At 46.8% G+C, this 23,096-nt stretch overlaps 2 protein-coding genes across 2 annotated transcripts; both read left to right on the forward strand.

Moving 5' to 3' along the window:
- Positions 1-4,186: 4,186 nt before the first annotated feature.
- Positions 4,187-12,463, forward strand: B0H65DRAFT_153264 (uncharacterized protein). The gene is made up of 4 exons (XM_062821108.1): positions 4,187-5,466; positions 5,525-5,880; positions 5,940-8,170; positions 8,228-12,463. The coding sequence occupies exons 1-4, from the start codon at positions 4,485-4,487 to the stop codon at positions 12,369-12,371; spliced, it is 7,713 nt and encodes a 2,570-aa protein (XP_062682774.1). The 5' UTR covers positions 4,187-4,484; the 3' UTR covers positions 12,372-12,463.
- A 2,331-nt stretch (positions 12,464-14,794) lies between these two features.
- Positions 14,795-16,156, forward strand: B0H65DRAFT_424782 (galactose mutarotase-like domain-containing protein; the record flags this gene model as incomplete). Its single annotated transcript, XM_062824531.1, has 4 exons — positions 14,795-15,023; positions 15,088-15,414; positions 15,481-16,009; positions 16,069-16,156. 4 exons carry the CDS (start codon positions 14,795-14,797, stop codon positions 16,154-16,156), a joined length of 1,173 nt encoding a protein of 390 aa, XP_062682775.1.
- Positions 16,157-23,096: the final 6,940 nt, after the last annotated feature.

The raw sequence follows: 23,096 nt of genomic DNA on the forward strand, positions 1-23,096 counted from the left end.
TGGGGTGCAACTCTGAGTGAAGACAGGGTTACATCTTTCCTTCCGTGCTGTGCTTTTTGACGATGTGATGGAATCCTTCTGCAGCCATTGTAGGTTGATGGAGCTGTTAGTGCAGGACCCTTGTAGCAAGGTTGTTTGGGGTGATTTTCAAGTACCCGTTAACAGAGAGCAATCTTGTCGGATGTTGCACCTCGAGTCCAACCAACAGCCGCGACTATCTGGTTCGGATGGCTCTTCTGGGTCTATTACCCTGTGGTAATGCAACGGCATATATTTGCAATGCTTCTTTTGTGCTTGCGTCCCGTGATACCTGGTACCTGGAACACAAGACCATGCAACTCAAAGCTTGAAAACATCTTCTCCCGCACACAACATCTTGTGAAATATGCCTCTTGGTTGTTCCTGCCTGATATACTTGCTTCCCCGCCTCTTGAAACGAAGAAGAAATTTTTTCTTTCATCCTTGCGCTCACATAGGGAAAGAACTCGAGCAACCAACATCCGTCGCACCTGCTGTCGAGTAGAGCAAGGTTAGGTAGATAAGCATTTGAAGCTTGAAACAGATGCTTTGTAGGTCATCCAAAATCCGCATCATTCAAACGCCAATCAAGCGCTCAAAGTCACCTCAACGCTTTCCAGAGTCGGATTGGAATTTTATAAGAGGCGCCCGACTTTTCATCTCGGCAATCAACTTGCTCAACTGTCGTTATTGCTCGTCCATGTCGTTATCGTCAGTTTGATTGTCGACCCGGCCGTCAAGGTACCTGTCTTATCGTATGTGAAGGCCCGTGCACAAATCCTTTTCTAACCAATCATCGCCGTTGATTTAGCCTGCGACATTTTGTGACTGGTCTGATTTGCGGCGCACAAGTTCAATTTGCTCAACGTCCTTCCAACGTCATGTCGTCAACTTGAGCCTTTCTGGCTAATCTTCATGAACCATTACTCCTCATGAATAGCCTTGCAATATATACTACTTGTCCTCACCCTTCCCTGTCTTGCTACGCCGTTGTCATATGGCCCCAGTGAGCGTGTCATGTCCGATCTTCGGCGCGCGTTTGCCGTCAACACCAACGCCAACACCAACGCCAACGCCCACGAGCCCTTTGACTACCTGGCCACTTGAACGACGATAGGTAATGAGACGAGACCGTCAGCAAGACATTACGGTTTCAGCGAAAAGAGATGAACGTGTTGGAGAGACGGGGGACGAGGTGGACCCCGAGGCCAAACTTCCCTCCTCGACGTGATATTACCTGAAGGGCTGAACTACCACACCTGTCTGAGTCTCTACTACCCCGAGTCACACTCACACTCACACTCGTCCACTTCCAGAGCTACCTCCGATCAACAGCTTGTTCACTAGCTTCTACTCCCTTCGAGGACGACTAGGAACTCAAGCACACCCTATCCAGACGGTCAGCTCTGCCCCTCCGAGACAGCATGGTAGGTCGCCCTCCATGGGACGGCCTGGTTGGCCCCCATTTCCTTCTAGACGTTCATATTGCTGACGTACCGCGTGCTACTACGTGATTTATGCTCAGACTTGCTTTTTCAGGACCAACAACACTTTGTTGAAAGACCCTCGCATTCATCGGATGGGGTCCACTTGCCGCCAGCTACTGCACTCCATGTCAGTCGTCAACGCAGTCTACACCTTGGTGCTACCCACCCGGCATCTCGGGGCCCAGTGTTCTCAGCTTCCAGTCACTCCCGGGTCCTGGAACGAAGAACGTAGCATCTTCATCCTTCCATAAGACAATGTGTTGCGACTGTGCTGCAACACCAACTACCGCCGTCGTCTACACATTGTATGGTGTCCGCCAGGTGCCACCCGGTTGTGTCATCTCTCCCTCGTGGGACGCACTGGAAACGCTGACGCAACCGAGAGCATCACTCCATGACAAGCGGGTGTTCTCCGGTTCTACCCACCATGTGCGACTTCCACAAGAGGCCTCAAAGGACCGCACTCCTTGTGATGGCCGGGAGGCTCACATGTCGCCCAATCCTGCCTCCAACACCTGGGCGGCACCAGTTCCCGGAACAGGACCCGGGAGTGGTTCAAAGTACTCCCATTAGCCTTGCCGTCGTAACGCGTCATCGCGATGCTTCATGGGTTGACTTACACCAACATGATACAATGGCCTCCTGGTACGACGCGCTCTTCAGACAACCTTTGCCTCGGGATAGCTTGATTGTGCTCGCCGGCAAGTTGTCTTCTTACCCCTGGGTTAAGCTTCAACTAACTTTTTTCCAGATGGACGCGTTCCGCTTCTCCTGGACAAACCACGTGACAACAACCGATGAGACTCGCTTGCTCAGCATACTGACAGCGGCGGGACCGTCCCGGCCGCCCTGGCCCCAAAGGACGGCCTCCCAATCTCCTTCAACGGGACGGGAAGGCCCGGAATGGCTGCCTCGGTTTCTAGAGCTACACGACGATCAGGTCGACTCAGCTTCGTGTCACCCTCTGTGCTCTCGGGGTTTTAGGTGGACAGGAAACCCCGCCTTAACAGCTACGAGGCTTGCGGCGACATAGCACACTAATACGGGAGCCGTTGTGACGTTGTCGCCGGCGGCTGAGAGGCTTCGGGGCTCAACTTGATACCGGCGCACCTTCGGAGGGTTCACCTGTCCTTTGTCCCATCTCGACCACCTTCCACAACTGCCCCACCTTCAGGCCACCATCACCAGCGGATTCTTTCTGTGACTGTGCCAATCTTTTCATTGGCTCTAGGCTCGTGAGGTGCGTCGCGGTGCGCCTGACTTGCTTCTATACATGGGGGCGTCTCTTTTTAGCTGGAGCAGTGTCACCAAGCTGATTCGAGTCACCACTATCTAATGGCTGCAATTGGGTACATTGGCCAATGCAAGATTGACAAGCGGGGCACCCTTCCTGACTTTGAACGACCGACTGTCGTCTCTGCCCTAGAGAAAGGCGCCTGTACCACGTTGGCCGGTCTCGATCTGGCCAGCATTTCCTTGTGGCGATGCGGTTATGTGCCGTGCCAACAAGCGACAGGGATTGATGCAATACCGGGCCAACTGATTTAACTTCGAGGCAACACCACTCTGAAGTAGAGATACTCTTTGAAGGACCCCTGGACCCCTAGGAGACCTCCACCGGAGGCAGAGATGGCCGGCTACGTGTCATCTGCTTCGTCTTTGATAAACGATGGACCTCAAGTCGACATTTCTTCGACTTGATGATCCTTGTCATGTGCTTTTTATGGAACAACTAGGAAATGGCCAACGAGCCGCACCATGAGATGGCGCGACTTCAATGGGTGTATACCTCTTCTACGTCAAGCACTTCGGGGAACACATGTTCCCATGAGAGACCAAACAAGATTCAAGTTGATGGCCTCGATGGCGGTTGCACCGGAAGATCCTGCGATGGAACGCGAATAAGTGTGGGGATGGCATTGACTGTGTTTTGTACTGTCATGGACGCAGTCTGATGCTGGCAGAGCTCTTCATTGTGCGGCTATGACGAAGAACATTATTGAGTTCCATCAGGAAGAGGAGAAAAAAGATGAATGTTCAGAAATGGAAGTCGGCCCCGATACAGCACCGAGGGAAAAGAAGGGTAGCATCCAGGCGCTTCCCCGTCCTTTAGTTGACGTGGTTGCGGTTGCAATATTGGATTGTGCGGCAATGCAGCAACCTTTGGAATCTCGTTATGGTCGGAAGGAAAGTGAATGGTTGTTGGTCAATGGGGTCGCCGGTCTCCTTGACCCAGGCGGAGCCTCAATTGTTGAAAGTCACTTCCCGCAAACGGCGGCACGTTGTCAACTCCCGGCAGAGTGGATATCACCACCGGGCAACAACCGCCAACAACTAACCGACGCGACTTCCCATCGCCCACCGCCGGTCTGCAACGGGTAGGGAACCTGGCAACGAACGGGCGGCGCTTGTGCTTTGGCCACGAGGTGCCAGCTGACGAACCTTCTTCCTCTGGTCGCCAGTCAAAGTGAAGTGTATTTTCGCGGCTCTGGGATCCAGTTTCGGCCTGCCGGTCGGCACCCACCATCAAAACCTCAAGCGACCTTCACTTACTCGGTGGTCACCGCCTTCCTTCTGCCCAAGTCGCCTTCACCCGACGTCCGGCCAAAACCATTTCTACTAGTACCCCTCCGGTCGTGCCTGGCTCTCTCTCCCAACCCGACTTCCACCCTCTTCTTCCTCACACAAATACCACACAAAAACAACCCACACTCCCTTTCGAAAACTTCTCCTTTGCCACTTAGCAGAGCATTTTGGCATTGGCTTTCTCCCTCTTCTTGCTCACTAGCATTTTCTTTCGGTACCACGTACATACCTGCGACTTCTCCTGCGAGAACGACGACTCACGACTCACGACTTGAGGAACGACTTTCTTTGGCCTGTTCTGTTGCTTTTCGGCGTTCGGTCCAGTACTAGATATCTAATTTCTCTTTCCCTACTGTCCCTCCTTAGGACTACAACAACCTCTCAGCAATCATAATGTCTTACAAGATTCCGCTGTCTGAGCCCATCGCCATCGTGGGCAGCGGCTGCCGCTTTACGGGCGAAGCCACCTCCCCCGCCAAGCTGTGGGAGCTTCTGAAGGATCCCAAGGATCTTACGCGCGAAGTCCCCAAGAATCGGTTCAACGTCGACGGCTTTTATCACCCCGATGGCGAGTATCACGGCACTACCAACTCGGCCAAGGCCTACTTTCTCGAGCAGGACCATCGTCTGTTCGACGCCAGCTTCTTCAACATCACCCCGAAGGAGGCTGAGGCCATTGATCCCCAGCAGCGCATGCTGCTTGAGGTAGTGTACGAGGCTCTCGAGTCCGCTGGCTACACCCTCCAAGACTACTCCGGCAAGAAGGTCGCCGTCTTCGCTGGTGTCATGACGGCCGATTACGATACCCTTTCTCAGCGCGACGATCTGTCTGTCAGCCAGTACTACGCCACTGGCAATGCTCGCTCCATCATCTCGAACCGCGTGTCGTACTTTTTCAACTTCCACGGTCCTTCTATGACCATCGACACTGCCTGCTCTTCCAGTCTTGTCGCCCTCCACCAGGCTGTCCTCTCTCTTCGCTCGGGTGAGGCTGAGATGGCTTGTGTTTCAGGTGTCAACTTGATTCTCACCCCTGAGCAGTTCGTCGTCGAGTCGAGCTTGCACATGCTTAGCCCCACTGGCCGCTGCCACATGTGGGACGATCGCGCTGACGGTTATGCACGTGGCGAGGGTGTCGCCGCGATCTTCATCAAGCCTCTTAGCAAGGCTTTGGCCGACGGCGATCGTATCGAGGCCATCATTCGCGAGACCGGTGTCAACTCTGACGGCCGCAGCAAGGGCATCACCATGCCCAATTGGGAGGCACAGTCCACCTTGATCCAAGACACCTATCGTCGCTCGGGCTTGAACGCCAAGGACCCCATTGATCGTTGCCAGTTCTTCGAGGCTCATGGTACCGGCACTGCTGCTGGTGGTAAGTTTTCTTCCCTTCTTCTCTTAACTCGATCAGATCAGCTAACAGTTTTCCGCAGATCCCAATGAGGCTAGAGCCATTGAGGATGCCTTTTTCGGCCGTAACATCAGCACTGCTGGCCAAGACACGGCCGAAGTGTCAAAGCTGCTTGTGGGCTCCGTTAAGACCGTCATCGGTCACACCGAAGGTGCCGCCGGATTGGCCGGTCTGTTCAAGGTGGTTCATGCCATGATCAACGGCACTGTGCCCCCCAACTTGCACTTCAACAGACTTCAGCCCGCTGTTGCCAAGTATTACTCCCACCTTCATGTGCCCACCAAGGCCATGGCCTGGCCTTCTGTCCCGGCTGGCCAGCCTAGACGTGCTACTGTCAATTCCTTTGGATTCGGAGGAACCAACTCGACTGCAATTTGCGTAAGTTTCACCAACTCTTGGTTGTCTTGCTGCCTGATCTGATACTAATGGTTGTTTAGGAGATGTACGTCCCGGAGATTCATGACCCGGTCGCCAAGGTCTTTGCCCCGACCCTCGTCATGCCCAAGCTGATTGAGTCGGGCTCTCTCTCGGCTGACGGCCAGATTCGTCTGCCGCTGGTTCTTTCTGCCAGCTCGCCCAGGTCTTTGGGCGCTGTTGCCAAGTGCTATCGCGATTTCCTCGCGCAGCACGTATCTATGCCTCTCGAGCACGCTGCTTGGTATGCCTACAAGCACCGCACGGCTTTCCCTTACCGCACTGCCGTTACCGGATCGTCATTGTACGACATCATGAAGGGTCTCGATGCCTTGATTGCAAAGACCGATGCTGGCAAAGCGGCTACCATCAGTGTTCGCGCTCGCCCTGAGACCGATATTCCCAAGATCCTGGGTATCTTCACCGGCCAGGGTGCTCAGTGGGCCACCATGTCTCGTGGTTTGCTGCAGAGCAGCAAAGTGTATGCCAAGTGCATTCGGAAGCTTGATCAGGTCCTTCAGGCCTGCCCTCATCCGCCCTCGTGGTTCCTTGAACAGGAGATCATGGCCGACGAAAGTCTCTCTAGAGTTGGGAAGGCGGCCATCTCACAGCCTCTCTGCACCGCGGTTCAAATCGCCCTTATTGACCTCCTCGCTCACTTGGGCATCACTTTCCACACCGTTGTCGGCCATTCTTCCGGCGAGATTGCTGCCGCTTACGCGGCTGGCAAAGTTTCAGCTCGCGACTCGATTCTCATCTCCTATTACCGCGGCAAATACGCTTACCTTGCCTGCGGTGCTCAGGGCCAGTCGGGCGGCATGATGGCCGCAGGTTTGACCAAGGCAGAAGCTGAAGAGCTTTGCGCCATGCCGGAGTTTGGCAACCGCGTTTGCGTCGCTGCCAGCAACGGACCCAGCAGTGTCACCTTGTCAGGCGATCTTGACATCGTGCAAAAGGTTCATGATCACCTTGTCAACGAGAAGAAGTTTGCGAGAATGCTGCAGGTCGACACGGCTTATCACTCGCCTCACATGGTGCGTCCTGCTACTGGGTACATGGAGGCTCTCAAGGCTTGCAACATCTCTCCATTACAGGACGGTAACGGCACCACTTGGGTGTCCAGCGTCTACGGCCATGGCGAGCCCACTTCTGAAGAGCTCGCGTCCTCCTACTGGCGCGACAACATGGTCAACGCAGTTCTTTTCTTTGAGGCTGTCAGCACTGCTCTCGAGGGACAAGGTCCCTTTGACTGCGCTATCGAGGTTGGACCTCACGCAGCCCTGCGCGGCCCCGTCACTCAGACCATGAAGGCCAAGTCGGGAGAGGCCATCATCTACTCTGGTCTGCTCGACAGGAATCTTGACGATCGCATTGCTTTTGCCGACTTCTTGGGTTGGATGTGGTCCAACTTTGGCTCCTCGTCGACACAGATCGAGAAATTTGTCCAGGGCTCAGTGAAGCCCGAACTGGTTCATCTTCGCTTCCAGCAGGGTCCGAACTATCCTTGGGACCACTCGCACACCTACTACCGCGAGTCTCGCGTTTCTCGCCAGTATCACTTCAGGACTCACAAACCTCATGAGCTCCTTGGTATTCGTACTAGGGACGACAACGAGCATGAGCTCAGATGGCGCAACATTATGAAGTACGCCAAGCTTCCGTGGGCCCAGGGCCACAAGTTCCAAGGACAGGCGCTTCTTCCGGCTTCGGCCTACTGCATCATGGTTTTGGATGCTGCACGCGTCCTCTTGGGTGAACGCGCCGCTTCTGTCGTTGAGTTGCGCGACTTGAAGTTCATGGCTGGCATCACGCTCGAGCCAGAGTCTCCTGGTGTTGAGACCCTCTTCTCTTTGGTGGTGTCCAATTCTCCCAAGGATGCCTCGACTATCGAGGCCTCGTTCACGCTCACCTCGGCGCCTGCCGACGGTACCATTGACATGAAGCTAAACTTTAGCGGACAGCTTCATATTGTCCTCGGAGAGAAGTCTCCCAATGCACTTACCCATCGTCCTGCGCAGCGTGCCGAGACTCTCTCTGCCCAACCCGAGGCGTTTTACAAGATGATGGCGGGTACGGGTTTGGATTACAACGGACCTTTCAAGGGTTTGACGACGATTGAGCGTCGCTATCAGTTCTCCTCTGGCACTGCGAAGAGGTTCCATGCAGATGACCAGACGGGCTTGGACATCAGCCCTGCCACGCTGGACAGCTGCTTGCAGACTGCGTTTCTCACTGTTTCTTCCCCCGGTGATGGGTAAGTTTCCCTCTTCTGTTTGATAGTCACTCACCGTCTTACTAACCGCTTTCATAGGTCCCTGTGGACTTCATTCCTTCCCAAGGTCATGAGTCGTGTCAAGTTCAACCTTGCTACCTGCCGCAGCGGTGCTCGCGATGATGACCTCGCTGTTGATGCCTATCTCACCAAAGGCACTCCTTTCTCCAAGACCGCCACAGCCTCATTTACGGCTGAGATCAACATTTACAACCCCAATGGCGATTTGGAGATTCAGATTGAGGGCCTCACTGTTGGCTCCTTCACATCGACCCGCCCCGAGAATGATAAGGAGCTTTATCTCACCACCGTGTACGAACTCGACCCTGAGGATGAGATCGTTGCTTCTCCACCTGAAGCCCTCAATGGCGTTAGCCCCATGCTCTTCGAGAGCTGTGCCAGAGTTGCCTCATCTTACGTTGAGCGCGCTGCGCTCAATCGCCTCAAGGAGACGCCCAGGGATCTGCTTGAGCCAGCGGGTTACCAGACCGAGACTCGCTTGGTTTCCAACTCCTGGCCCAACGAGACCGAGGAGAGTCTGGAGAAGTTCGTCCGTTCTTCTCCCTACTTCATGACACTCGACTTCATTCGCCACCTAGGAGAGAATCTTCCTGCCGTCCTTCCGGGCATGCTTCCTAGCCTGGTCGAAGAGGCACATCAACTCTCATATTTCCAGAAGCAGGTCGGCCGTGTTGTTCGCCAGATCGTCCACAAGTACCCTCGCATGAACATCCTTGGTTTGACTGATCCCGACTTGGGCTTGACCGAGCACATCATGGAGGCACTCGAGGGTTCGTTCCTGAGCTACCGCATTGGTGGCAAGCCCGAGACAAATCTCAAGGAGCGCACTCCTCTTGCCGAAGGGATTCGTAAGAAGATCATGGTTGACGAGGTCGACCTCGAGGGCGATGCTGAATCTGCCGGAGGACCTTATGATCTTGTGGTTCTCAACACGTCCATCCTCGAGAACAAAAAGACTCATTCCGCGCTACAGCTTATCAGGGATTCGATGCGCCCTGGCGGCTTCCTTATTGTCGTCCATGCATCTCGTACTCCGCTCAAGGACAGGATGCTTCGTTGCGCTGGCCGTGCTTCGAGCGACGACGGAATCGCCACACCTCCTGACTGGCCTGATCTCATCGAGGAGTGTGGCTTTGAGAACACTACCAAGAACTCAGACATGTGGTTCAATCCTGGCTTCACCCTCAGTGTGAGACAGGCAAAGTCACAGAGGAAGAAGCAACTGCTCTGGCCTCTTCATCACGCCACTGCGACTCCTCTTGTCAAACATCTTCTGATCGTGGGCGGCAAGAAGGTCTGGACATCTTGCATCTCCTCTGGTGTTTTCCAGGAACTTGCCTCGTTCTGCGAAAGGATCACGGCTGTCGACTCCTTTGAGGATATCCACAACGACGAGTTGCTCTCGTCTTGCACCGCAGCCATCTTCCTTGGCGATATCGATGAGCCCATTCTTGCTGACATGACAGCCGTGCGCATGAACACCATTCGGTCCTTGCTGCGTCCCCAAATGCTCATCATGTGGGTCACTCATAATGCGAGGTTTACCAATCCCGACCATGCCGCATCGCTTGGCTTTACCAGAACGGTGACTGGTGAAGTCCCCGGATTACACATCCAAGTGCTCGATCTCGACACCATCGACACTTTCCCGGCCGTTCGCGCCGTGTCCAAGACGTTTGCTCGGTTCATCGTTCACTTCCTCGGCGACAAGAACGAGGATGATGAGCCCTTGTGGATTCGTGAGCACGAGGTGCACCTAGAGGGTGGCCGCTTGATCGTCCCTCGTGTTCTCCCATGGAAGGAGGGCAATCAGCGTGTCAATGCGCCACGCCGCGTGGTGACTGACACAGTCAACACTCTGGAAGACACCGTCGAGGTCCTCCCTTCGGCCTCTGGCCGGTACGAGACTCGGGTCGAGAAGAGCGGCTCTTATCCTTCGCATGCCGAATCGGCCATGCATGTGGACTACAGCACTGTCAACGTGTTCAACATTGGAGGCGTCTACTCCGGCCATGTCTGCATTGGCCGCAACAACAAGACTGGCAAGGCTCAAGTTGCCCTCTCCAAGTCTAACAAGTCCTACATTTCGACTGCCTCTACGATCTTCAGCACGCTCCCCGAGGGCACTCTTGGTGTTTGTGAGCCACTCTACCTTGGTCTCCTTACCAGGTATCTCTACGCTCTCACTATTGCCGACATGGCTGATGGCAGGGCTGTCATGATCATCGAGCCTGACAGTCTGCTCTTCGAATGCGCCAAGGATGTCTTTAACAGCCGCGGCCTCTGGTTCCTGGGTGCTTCCACTTATGAACGTCGTACCCAAACTGTCCCCGGTATGGTCTTTGTTCATACCCAGTCGACTTCAAGGCAGATCGAGGCCCTCTATCCCCTTGACGGAGCTTACGTTGTCAACATGCTGCCTAAGACACACGACATCTCTCGCATGCTCACTGATTCGGTGCCTCAGAATTGCGAGTACCTCACCCAGGATGATCTAATCTCCGCTACTCATTTCACGGCCCGCCCTAACGCGGCATTTGTTCAGAAGCTCTGGGAAGAGGCTGTAGCCCTTTCGTACAACAGCATGAAGAAGATGTTGCTCGACGCCAACGAGCCTTCTTTCGATATGCAGGATCCCATTACTTTGCCGAAGTTGCTTGACTCTGCTGTGTCTGGAGAGGCTTTCCAGATGCTCGACTGGAAGGCTGAGCGATCTATCGCTCACATGATCAAGCCCATCGTGGGTGAGAAGATGCTCCGCCCTAACAGGACTTATGTCCTTGTCGGCATCACTCGCGATATGGGTCAGAGCCTCTGCTCTCTCTTCATCGAGCAGGGTGCTCGTCACCTTGTCTTGTGCAGTCGTAACCCTCCGAAGGAGCAGCCTCAGTGGCAGAGGGAGCTCAATGCTCGCGGCATCAAGGTCAAGTTTGAGGCGATGGATGTTACCAACCTCAACACCGTCATTGCTTTTAAGACGAAGCTTGCTGAAGACTCTTGGCCGCCTGTCGGAGGCGTGGTCAACGGTGCCATGGTCCTTGACGACCGCGTCTTCTCCGAGATGTCTGTCGAGACTTGGAATCGTGTCATGAACCCCAAGGTGGTTGGTTCCAAGAATCTCGACGAGGTCTTCAACTCTCCGGATATGGATTTCTTCATCATGACCTCGTCTTTCGCTGCCATTGGCGGCCACGCCGGTCAGTCGAACTATGCCGCGGCCAACATGTACATGAATGGCATCGCCGCTTCCCGTCGCTGCCGCGGACTGCCGGCCACGGCTCTCAACATTGGTGTCGTTTACGGTCTCGGCTTCCTGCACCGTGAGAAGGACGACCTGTATGCCGGCCTGGAGCGCGAGGGATATCCGCCCATCTCAGAGCGCGATCTTCATCACATGTTCCTCGAGGCTATTGCTGCTGGTAAGCCCGTGGGCCATCAAGTCTACGACATCACCACCGGCATGAACCGGTTCCGCATGGACGCACCCAACCAGCACTGGCAGCTCGATCCTCGTTTCTCTCACAACACCCTCCCCGAGGAGGACGAAACCGCCGCTGGTTCTGCCGGTCAGCAGATCAAGTCTCTTGCCGAGGATCTTGATGCTGCCATCACCAAAGAGGACGTGATGAAGGTCTATATTCTCGCCTTCATCGGTCGCTTGGAGGCCCTCCTGCAGATTGCCGAGGGCGAAATCACGCCAGCCAACAACCTCACTGAGCTTGGTGTGGACTCTCTCGTCGCGGTCGAGATCCGCTCCTGGATCTGGAAGACGGTTGCCCAGGACGTTGCGGTGATGAAGATCCTCAGCGCCACCAGCATTTCCCAGTTGTGCGACGGCATTGCCACTGACCTTTTGGCCACCCGCGGTGCTGAAGCCAAGAAGTCTACTGCTCCTACTGAGCAGAAGAAGGAGGTCCCCGCCGGATCTCAGACTTCGCAGGCCGGTGGCAGTTCGGTCAAGTCGGCTCCGAGCACCACTCCCTCTCTCGAGACTTCGGCTAGCACTTTGACTGAGGCCACTGTGGTTTCGATTGTCAGCACTTCCACTGTGATCTCCAGTGCCAGCACTGCTACCAGCGTTGGTGATGATGCTGATGAGGATAAGGCCTTGTCAGCTAGTTGGGAGGACGTGGGAAAGAAGGAGTCTGCTATCTTTCTCTAAGTGATGGATGGTGAGATTTTTCGGTGCGATTTGGTTCGATGGTTCGCTTTTCTGATGGTTCGGTTCGGTTTTCTTTTCATTTCTTCTAATACTTGTTCTCTTCTCTTCCACTAGACTAGAGTGGAATATTCTTTCTAGATCTTTTTTCACTTGCTCTCGCGAGCTAGCTAGATAGTCATGGTTACTATACCCTCAGCAACCTACTACATGGGGTCGGCGTTTTGCTTGATAAGGGTTTAAATAGTTTCGCAGTCATAGGTTGCCGGATATCGGTCGGACATGGCTTGCTCATTTGTAAACACTCCGTTCCGAATACAAGGACGAGTGGGAAATAGTTTGTAGATATAGTTGTCGGATTAGACAAAAACTTCAAAATAACTTGTGCGATTCCCTGTGCAGTGAAGAAGCAACTATCTCTCCGACGAAGTGAACAAAGGAACAAAGACAATACTGACCACGCGAATGAGGGAAGGGCACGAGGTACTGGTGATATGATGAACTAGGCTGACTAAGGAGGAGAGCACAAGACGAACAGAGGGATCGGAACCCTCGAATCCCTCGATATACATTTTATCCATGTGTGGGATCGAATACGAAGACAGTCTGCTTCAATAGTTGGCCATGGCGATGTTTGCTGAGCAAGGTTTGTCTGTGGTGCCAGTAGGGCAGTCGTTTGCTCTTGTCACGATGTCATGTTGCCGATGGTCTAGACGGCGGAAGCCCGTCAAAACAACTTATAACGACTGAATCATGAATATGGGTCGGATACCGTACGTGATAACATAAGGGTTCCCGGTAGGTAAAGAGACCTTCGTCTCTTCAACAAGACAGACTTCATGTCCCGATCCCATGTTTGTTTGCTGATTAATTCCACTTGGCAGCCGCCCCATCACCATCACCGTCCCACCAAAGCTGAGTACCGTAAACACGACGCGGGAAATAATCCTTCGAGGTACTATGGCAGAATCTGTGGGCTTCAACGGCAATAGCATTGACGCAGCTGCTCGAGTTCCTTTAACTACGGGTTTGGGTTCCAAGACTAAGAAACCCGAGCAATCTGCATTGTTGAATGTGTTTTGTCCTCAGATCTCGAAGACGGGTTTCCGGGTTCCCATGTCTTACGGTATCAAGACATGACCATGGTGGAACCAATACATGATTCGAGGTGACTTCTACGACGAGATAGGCCTTGGGACAAGGAAAGTAGAATTGCCAACAAGGAGTTGGGACCTCTCGGCCTCGTGCCGTATCACCGAGAATAAATAACCTGTGCTGTTCTACCCATGTTGGAAAGCGAGATGACATGACAGAATGAAGTTTCTGGAGGAGGAACTGGCTTGTCAATGTAGATAGGAGACGTTGGGAGGGAATGGATTGATCATATCCTAAACCCGCCCTCCACTTGTCGTCCCACTTGTCGTCTATACGAGCCATACACATGCTTGGAGAACAGTTGGTGGTCTCACGACAACGAATTTGTATGGAAAGCACGACATACGTATCCCTGTGAGACTGTACGACTCCCCTCCAAGTCCAAGGCATTTCCTCCGTTGACTTTCACGCCGGCGGGAATTTCGGTTCGTACAACAGGAGCATTTCGACAACCCTTGACAAACCTCCTCGTCTTGCATGACAGACGAAACCACAATCCACATCCAATTGGCCATTTAATATGCGCAAAAAGCGTCGATCGCCATTCCCATTACCTTCATTTGAGGGAGTTCCTGCGTTTTGAGGTGGTAATCTGACGGTCTTGGAACACCTTCCGGGCGCGGACGCGGACGCGGCATCATCAACAGGGCTCCCAGTCCGGGCTTCTTAACTCAGGCTGATATCAAACACGCATAATAGGTATGTAGTGAGGCAAAGCGACGCAACACAAGAAAACGGACAAGAAAATACGATGTTGCTAGAATGCAGTCCGTTAACGTGGTGCACCACACGCTATGGGCCTTGCCCCTCACTAAGAAGCAAGCCAAGGGGCTCAGGGGATACCAAGGCTCTTATGGGTAAGCATTTGCCATTTCCCCTCATGACACCACTTCCAATTTGGAACATGCGGAATCAGACTTCCATCCACCTTTTCCGTTCTCAATCTGGGGTACGACAAGGGAAAAGTCGAGATCTGGGGTGTTAACACGGGGCACAGAACTTTGGGAAAATGTATGCCTGTAAGCGGATGAAAAAGCCCGAATGGTTTCCCGATTCCCGGCTTGGGTCGCTTGGGTATGACACATGCAGGACCAGAATGTCGACTCCGACGTCGTTTGCCATGGTTTGGGTACAATGAAGAGCAGCAGTCGGACGATATAGAGAGGGGTATATAAGAGGAGGCTGGAAGCCCAAAAGGAAAGGAGTGATGCTCATGTGGACGCGGTTTTGAAGCAGTCAGTGGGGTTTCTGAGCATCGTCCGAAAAACACAATGAAATCCATCATCACCTTTCTTGCCCTTCTAATGGAGGCGGCAACAGTTCTCGGCGCTCCGGGCAAGGGCGTCAAGCCCGGCCCCGACGGAAAGTACACCATTGCGGCTCCGGGAATCAAGGCGCAATTTATCCCCTACGGCGCCACCCTCACCAACCTCTTTGTCAAGGACAAGAACGGCAAGGACATCGACGTGGTTCTGGGTTATGATGATGTGGACTATTACCGTTAGTGATCCGACGAGACGAAGCTGGTCGAGTCCAATGCAGAATCCACTAACGGAGACGACAGCCAAGGACCCGGGCCACCCCGTGTACAACGCCATTCCAGGTCGTTATGCCAACCGTATCGGCAAGGGCAAGTACACCATCGACGGCGAGGAGTACCACACCGAGTTGAACGACGGTAACAACACTTTGCACAGCGGCACCAACAACTGGTCGTACCGATTCTGGAACGTCACCGAACACACGCCCACTTCCATCACCTTTGCCATTTTTGATGCTTCCAACTCGTCGCTGGGCATGCTGGGCCGTGTTGATTCCACCGTGACCTACTTTGTGAGCAAGAACACCTGGCACATCAAGATGAACGCCGTTTCTCCCGAGAGGAAGACTCGTAAGTGACTGAAGGAACTCACCTCCCTTACCTGTAGTTCCGGGCTGCCATGCTAATACCACCAAGCTGTCCTTCTCACTCAACACACCTACTTCAACCTCGACGCTTACAAGAATCCGGCCACGGACAAGATCTGGGATCACACCCTGTATATGCCCTACTCGGCGCGCTACCTTGAAGCCGACCAAGGTGCCCTCCCCACCGGCAAGATTCTGACTGCGGCCCCGGGCTCCATCAACGACTTTGCCAGCGCTGCCGGCCTCGCTTTAGGCCACGCTCGCGATCAGCCGGGGTTTGCAGGCAACTGCGGTTCTAACGGCGCATGCGAGGGTTATAACGGGTATTGGTTGATCGAGGATAAGCCGTCGAGGGACGCCGTGGTCGTTTCTCTGGCGAGCCCGTTCTCTGGCGTCAAGGCCGATCTGCGGACCGATCAACCAGGTGTCGTACTGTATTCTTGCAACTGGATGGACGGGAGCGCGCAGCTGAAGAGCACACAAAAGCTTGCTGTGAATGGGACGACGGTGCCCAGAACTGTCGGTAGAAGCTCGTGTGTTGCCATTGAGGCTCAGGATTACCCCGATGGTATCAACCAGTAAGTTTGCCTTGACGAAATGACAAGCAGACTTCTCGATAGCTAACCCAAAGGCAAAGCCCGGAATGGGGACGGGTCGACAAGCAGATTCTCGGCCCTGGCCAGAAGTACAACTGGGAAAGCTCGTGGACATTCGGGCTGGTATGAGGTCAGACGGGCCGGCCGACGTTGTGATGGCGAAGAGGCGATTAAGCAGACGTCGAGGTGTGGTGGGAAACCCAACCAGACTTTGGAATCACCACCCTACCCATCATGCTCCCTTATCAATCTCGACGATATCGTGTCGAATTGTTATTCCGGAACAATACACCAGTTTAGTGTGGCGACTCCAAAGTCGCATGCCATGCTTCCCACTGCAATGTGTCCCACGAACCGTGATAGAACCAGTTCACCTGCAGCCCTGTCTATCAGCATGTAACCTAGAAGCCAGGAAATCGGACGGAACACACGTAGGGGCCGTGAGAAAGCGTTCCGGGGAGGAACAGGTCGTGATGGCGAGGAAATCATAACCCGATCGTTATCATCGCTTTTGCTGCCGAGTTCCGCTTGAAGTCGGCTTGTTGGTTGTGCGTTCCGTTCCGCCGGTATCATATTGCAACTCTGTAAGAGGCAAGTTGGAACTTGATGCAGACCTGGTGATGCTGTCACACAGCTGTGTCTGTCACAATGAGAGTGGTTACTTCGACTGGACGCGTAAGAGTCATGGAAGACCTTCTCGACTCTGTCGGCCCTCTTTGCGAAGGGGCCGATGAAACATGGCACTAGCACATGGCAGGCTAGCATACCTAGCACATCTAGGTACACAGTACAGTGACCCACGGCGGGGTCAGCAGTATCGACCCCCATTGCCAAGATTGGAAGGTAATATGGACGACTAGCGCAAGCGACTGGGAAGCTCGGAAGCGCAAGCGGACCACAGCATTTTAGCTTGTATAACGTTATCGCTACCCGGCACTTCTGTTATTGGGTACGGATTGGGGTCGAATTCGAGACGAACGAGCGATGAGTTGAAAATGCCGCGGTTATTGAGGCGTAACAGGCTGTATTGAATGATGATATTGTGGGTGGGTGGTATACAGGCTTGTCGCCGCTGCCACATTCCTCGGCGTGCAGACGATGGCATCAAAACGGCAGCAGGATGGGAGCGGAATGGGTGGCCAAGCAAGAGATCGGGCGAATTGATTGTGCTGGGCGCATATTTGACAGATCTTGTCGATTTCTTGTCAGTGCTTGTCGTTGCTTGGCTATTCCCGAGCGTGGGATGTCTGCCTCTGACGATAGGGCACATGGTTAGTCGGGTGTTCTCTTGTTGTTTTCACATCAAACTCACAAGTGCCGTTTGCATGGAAGCGATCCTTATCCAACGCTAAGAATATCAGTCCTGTAGCCGTCTGGCCTTTTGGCCTTTTGGAGCCCCTATTCCCGATGCCTAGACCTCAGTAGTGGCAATCCGACCCTATGTTAGGAACACTAAGGGGGGAGACTGAAGCAAGCGAGGACAAGGTGTCTTGGCTAACTGGCGAGTCTAATTGAACTGCCGCATCCAGCAGTTTACCCCAACGGTCTCTTGGCTACGGATATCGGCGTCCAAGTCTTTGCGCCGCTGAAGCGCAGTGTGTGACGGACAAGCCCGTAAAGAGAAGTTGTGGATTCATCATGATCATTGGTGCGGGACAACATCAGGTCGAGGTATGGAAGGCGGTTCGGATGTTCCGTCACCCAGTCAGCCCCGCTGGTCCACCGGGTTCTTCTTATTAGATTTACTGGTGTGATTGATTGAATCTATATAACTGATTCGAGCGCTCTCCCTGCAGAAGGTCTGGGGGTCTAGGGGTATCCTATATTTGCCAAGACCTATTAAATCAAGTGGCTGGGACTCTAGCATCTAGCCCACATCTAGCCAGAATACTACCCTAAAATCTAATACACCCCTTCATTTGCAAACCTCTTTTACTTCTTTGAAATTAAAAGTAAAATTATTTATACATTGTTTTTGTCGTTTTATATTTCTAATCCTAATATTCTATCTAAATTATCGAAATTTACCTTTCCTAATACTGGATTATCTCCTCTTCTACTATCTTCTTACGGTAGCACCTTAACTATCCTTAGCAACTCCCTAAACCTCTTATACTCTAAAATACCTAATACCTTTATTAATCTATTTACTAGTATTAATTCTATTTCCAAATATTCGATATTAAGAGTTTTTTTTTTCGAGAATCTCTCCTCTTAACTAATATTTATAAATACTTATATACCTTATCTTTATATTGAATGTAGGCGTTTTTTCTATGAGTGCCTTAATAGTTTACTAATTATTATAACGTAGAATAGGAATAGGATCCTCTAATAGGTTCATCCCTAATACCGATATTAATTAGTTTATAAAGAGGGTTTCTTTAATTACCTTTTCGATTACGTATAGCTTTACTTCTATTGTTAACGTAGCAACCGCGGTCTATTTAATTGCTCCCAAGTAAATTAAATTACTATATAGTTTAACCGTAAATCCTTAGGAGCTTTTGTAGTTATTTTTAATATTAGTAAATAAAGTATTAAAAGTAATTTCGAATCTATTATTCCCTCCAAAATAGAATACCCATATTTTTATTATTTTTAAATACCGTATAACCTTTTCGCTCGCCGCTAAGTAAGTAAGGTTAGGATTATAATTATATTTAACTAATTTATTTTATAAGAATGTAATATTTAATCGAATGTTAATTACTTACATAGTAAAGAGCCTACGTTAATTTAATATACTCGTATCTTTACATAGTTAATAATACCTTCGAAGGGTATTAATTCCTTATAGCCTATAGGTACTAAAGTTAATCAATAAGTTAATTTAAATAATTTAGTAATTTTATCGATATATACGTCTTAAAATAAACAGATCTTTCTTTAGTTTTAATTATATATAGCTTTAATACCTAGAAACTATTAGAATTTATTTCTTCTTATTAAATAATATTGTAATTATAATTTTATTATATATTGTTTAACTCCATTTATCTTATTTTTATTAAATATAAAAAGGATATTTTTAATCTAGTATAATATAAAAATACCGTCTTTCTTTATAATATATAGGTATTTAAGGATCGCTTTAAATCCTATTAATTTAAATACCCCGTTTAATTTCATTACTATAATAAAAAAAGCTCGTTAGAAACTATATAGGGCTTTAATAAATTTAAGAACCTTCCCGGGTACTCGATACCCTAGTAATATATATATATATAGATCTCCTTATCGAAATAAGTATTTATAAAAGCGTTAATTATATCGTATTAAATAAATTTAAAATTAAAGTAAATAGCGAAAGCAATAATAATATAAAAAATTGACCCGCGAAGGTAGACGCGTACATATTAACTCCTATCTTTTTTTATTAATTACTTTTTACAACGAACTTCGTTTTTACTTTATTAAATATTTTGTTCTTATTAAACTTATAAATATAAACCTATATATAATCGAAGATTTATTTATATTTAAAATAAGGGATATTCTTATCTACTTCGATTTATATCTTTATATTTTTATAACTTTTAAAATAAACTTCCCTTTACTTCCTTAAATTTTTAATTAAATACGTAGGTATTTAAATTGTAGCACTTTTTAAGTATTAAGGGGAAATTATATCGGTATATCTTATTAAAATAATTATATTTTATAATTAACCATTCGATTTCTGCTTTACTAATTATCTTTTTATTTATTTTAATTACTAATTAAGCTAATTTATGAACGTTAAAGGCGGTTTTTTATAATTTTTAATAACGAACGTACTAATTAATAATTCGGTCGATAAAATAGTTGGTATAGAGTATAGTTAATAGAGTAAATAAAAACGACGGGTATAAATTTATAATATATTCGATAAATATTTTATTGTTAATAAATTATTGAATTAGTATTTCTTATAATTAATTACTCCTATTTTAAAAGACTTCTTAATTCCTTTAACAATTCTCCTAATTTTAATCGAAGAAATTTAACGGGAAAGGTTTAATATTACTATTATTAACGTTGTTTAATAGTATATAACTTTTAATATAAGATAATTCGGATACCTCCGAAGGTTAATTAGCGGGCTCATTTATCCTATTAAATAAATCAGCTAATTCCTTACTAATAATTTTGAAATCGTTTTTAAACTTCTTAATATTTAAGTAATAAATAATATTTTTATCGAATATTACATCCTTAGTCTAAACGATCCAATTTATATAGGGATTCTATATATAATAAATAGAGGTCGTTAAATAACTAATAAATTACCCGATTTAAACTTTTAAGTTATATTTTTAAAATCTCTATTCCTTCCTTTAAGCAGCACTTATTATAGTAAATACTTTATACCTATAAACTCGAAGGTAATTTAGATTTAGTTCATATAATTTTTATTAATTATATTAATTTATAATATAGGTATAAAATCGTTCAAAGGGAGATTTCTAATTATATAAATAACGAAAGTAACGGTTAATAAAATAAATAGTTATATGAGTGATCTTTAATTATAAAATTTCTAGTATTTTCGAATTTAATAATATTGTATAATATTTCTCATTAATTATACTCTTTAAACGTTCTACCTTTTTATTTTATACTTAGATATTAAGAATAAAAAGTTCAAAAACCGTATTATACCGGGCGAATTTATCCTTAATTTTATTACTTATAAATTCATTATTATATTCGACAATTTTAATATTAATATTATATTAATATTTAAAATTTAAATATAATTAACTAAAGTATTAATTATCGTAATAACTTTTCTGTTCGATAAATAATAGTCCTAAATTAATCTTAATTATTAATGAATAATTGGAAGGAAGTAGTATAATCCTTTAAATCCTAATTTAAAATCGAGGAAGTCGACAGCGAATCTTTCCCTTAGGCCATAGCCTCGGTCTCTCGAAACGTAGCTAATTTATCATTTTATTTTTACTATACTATATACATCATATTTAATTAAAAATATATTACGTAGTCGTACTCTGTTAATATTTTATAAATACTCGAATACTTAAAAACTTAAATAACCAAACTATTAATACTATATTTCCGTTAATTATCTCGAAAATAATTATACATAAAATTTAATTTAATAACGACGCGCTACGAACGAGGCTCTAGTAAATAAAAGGGGAATAGTTTCAATAACTATTTAATTATAAATAGTATTTAAATAATAAGGGAATAAACTGTTAGCCCTCTTTAAATAGTTATTTAGTAATCGATAATCCTAATAAAAACCCTACCTTCTAAATTAAAAATAGGAGACGAAATTAATAATAAAATTAAGGTAGAAAGTAACTTCCTTCAACCGTAGCTTTAAGGGACCGTTTTTACCCTTAATAATAATATCGACCTCCTTAAACCCTTTAATTTCTATTTAAATATTATTAACGTATAAAGAATTATCCGGATTAATATAACGAAAATAAAAGAAATGAATAATTTTATTAAATACGTAAAGCGAATTACTTAAATCGAATATTATTAAATTTTTAAGATGGTAAATTTGGTTTCCAATTTTAAATACTCTATTAATTTAAAAGGTTATTTTATAAGCCTAATTCAATAATTATATTAATTTTTCCTTTTTAATTTTCTCCTCCTTCTTCAAGAATTTAATTACTTTTTTAACGAATTTTAAATTTCTCGCGAAATTAGTTTTAATAACGCATTTAATAAAAGGGTATAACTTAAAATATAAAGGCTTTATACTTAAATTAATGTATTAATAATCTTTAAAAGAATAATAACCTCTTTTGTATACCTTATATATTATACTATTACCCTTCGTACGTAATTAAATTTCGGATTTATCTGACGGGAATTTTCTCTTTTTAATATTAAAGCCTTTTAATTTTTTATTCTTACCATCGTAACGAGCGTCCTTATTTTTAATATTATAACTTTCGTTATTATATTTTTAATTATTATATTTAATACTAATTTCGCTAATATTAAAAGTATTATAATAAATTCCTCTTTTTCTGGTAGTAACTTTGTAACGAATATTATTAATATTATACTATTTAAAATCCTTATAAATTTTTATATATTTAGGGGTATTAGTAGCTATTTGTTTATTGAATTTTTAAACGCTATTATATTATTCCGGGCGAACGATCTTAATTACGTTAATAAAATTAGAATACTATAAATTAGTAATAAAAATTTCCCCGAATCCTTTATTTTAATTATTATTTATAGTAGTAGATTAAATTTTTAATTAATTAATCTAATTCTTAGGTTCTTTTATAAAAATAGCGACGGTTTTATAATATATCTTTTTTATTTTAATTTAATCGTCGACTACTTTATAGTTCATTATTTATTTAAAATTTTAGTATTATTCGTTGGTATTATATTCTTCCCTTATAATTCTATTTTATAGTCCGTAGTTAACTAACGATTTTATTCAGGTATATAGGACTTTATCGCTAATTATAAACTCTTTTTAATCCTTTTTATTATTAGGATAGAAATTGACTTTTAATTTATAGAATTATTTATTAAAAAGGTTGTCCTCGGTAATAAAAGTATTGATTATAATCTCATTTCGGTCGCAATATTTAATAGGTTCTTTATAGCTAATCCCGTCTTAGTAAATAACGGTTTAGGAATTAATACCGCTATTGAAACGTACAAACTCCGCCTCAATATTATTAATACAAGTTCTAACCTCCTTTATTATAGGGTAATAACTAGGATAAGGCTATTTTAGGGCGGATAGCTTCTTAGTCTTTCTTTAAAACTAGTCTTTAAGGATATTAAGGATATACTTCGACTAAAGTATAAATTCCTATCGCGACTAGTCGTCGCCGTCTTTAAAGTAAACAATATTTTCTTTCGTTTCAGTAAACTTTGAGAGGGATATTGTAAAAATATCGTTATTATAATATTTATTACTAATTCGTAATACTAATCGTTATATTAATAGGGCGCGTATTAGACTGTTAATTACCAAATTTACTAATATAATTAATTGAATCTATATAATTGATCCGAGCGCTCTCTCTATAGAAGGTCTAGGGGTCTGGGGGTATTTTAAATTAAA

This window comes from Neurospora tetraspora, assembly GCF_033439725.1.
Source record: "Neurospora tetraspora strain CBS 560.94 chromosome Unknown B0H65scaffold_3, whole genome shotgun sequence".
Taxonomy (NCBI): Eukaryota; Fungi; Ascomycota; class Sordariomycetes; order Sordariales; family Sordariaceae; genus Neurospora; species Neurospora tetraspora.

Bases quoted from the DNA above. Each gene is read 5' to 3' on its own strand.
- B0H65DRAFT_153264 (XM_062821108.1), top strand. From the start codon at position 4,485: ATGTCTTACAAGATTCCGCTGTCTGAGCCCATCGCCATCGTGGGCAGC. The intron at 5,467-5,524 runs GTAAGTTTTCTT...AGTTTTCCGCAG, and splicing joins TACCGGCACTGCTGCTGGTG to ATCCCAATGAGGCTAGAGCC. The intron at 5,881-5,939 runs GTAAGTTTCACC...ATGGTTGTTTAG, and splicing joins CCAACTCGACTGCAATTTGC to GAGATGTACGTCCCGGAGAT.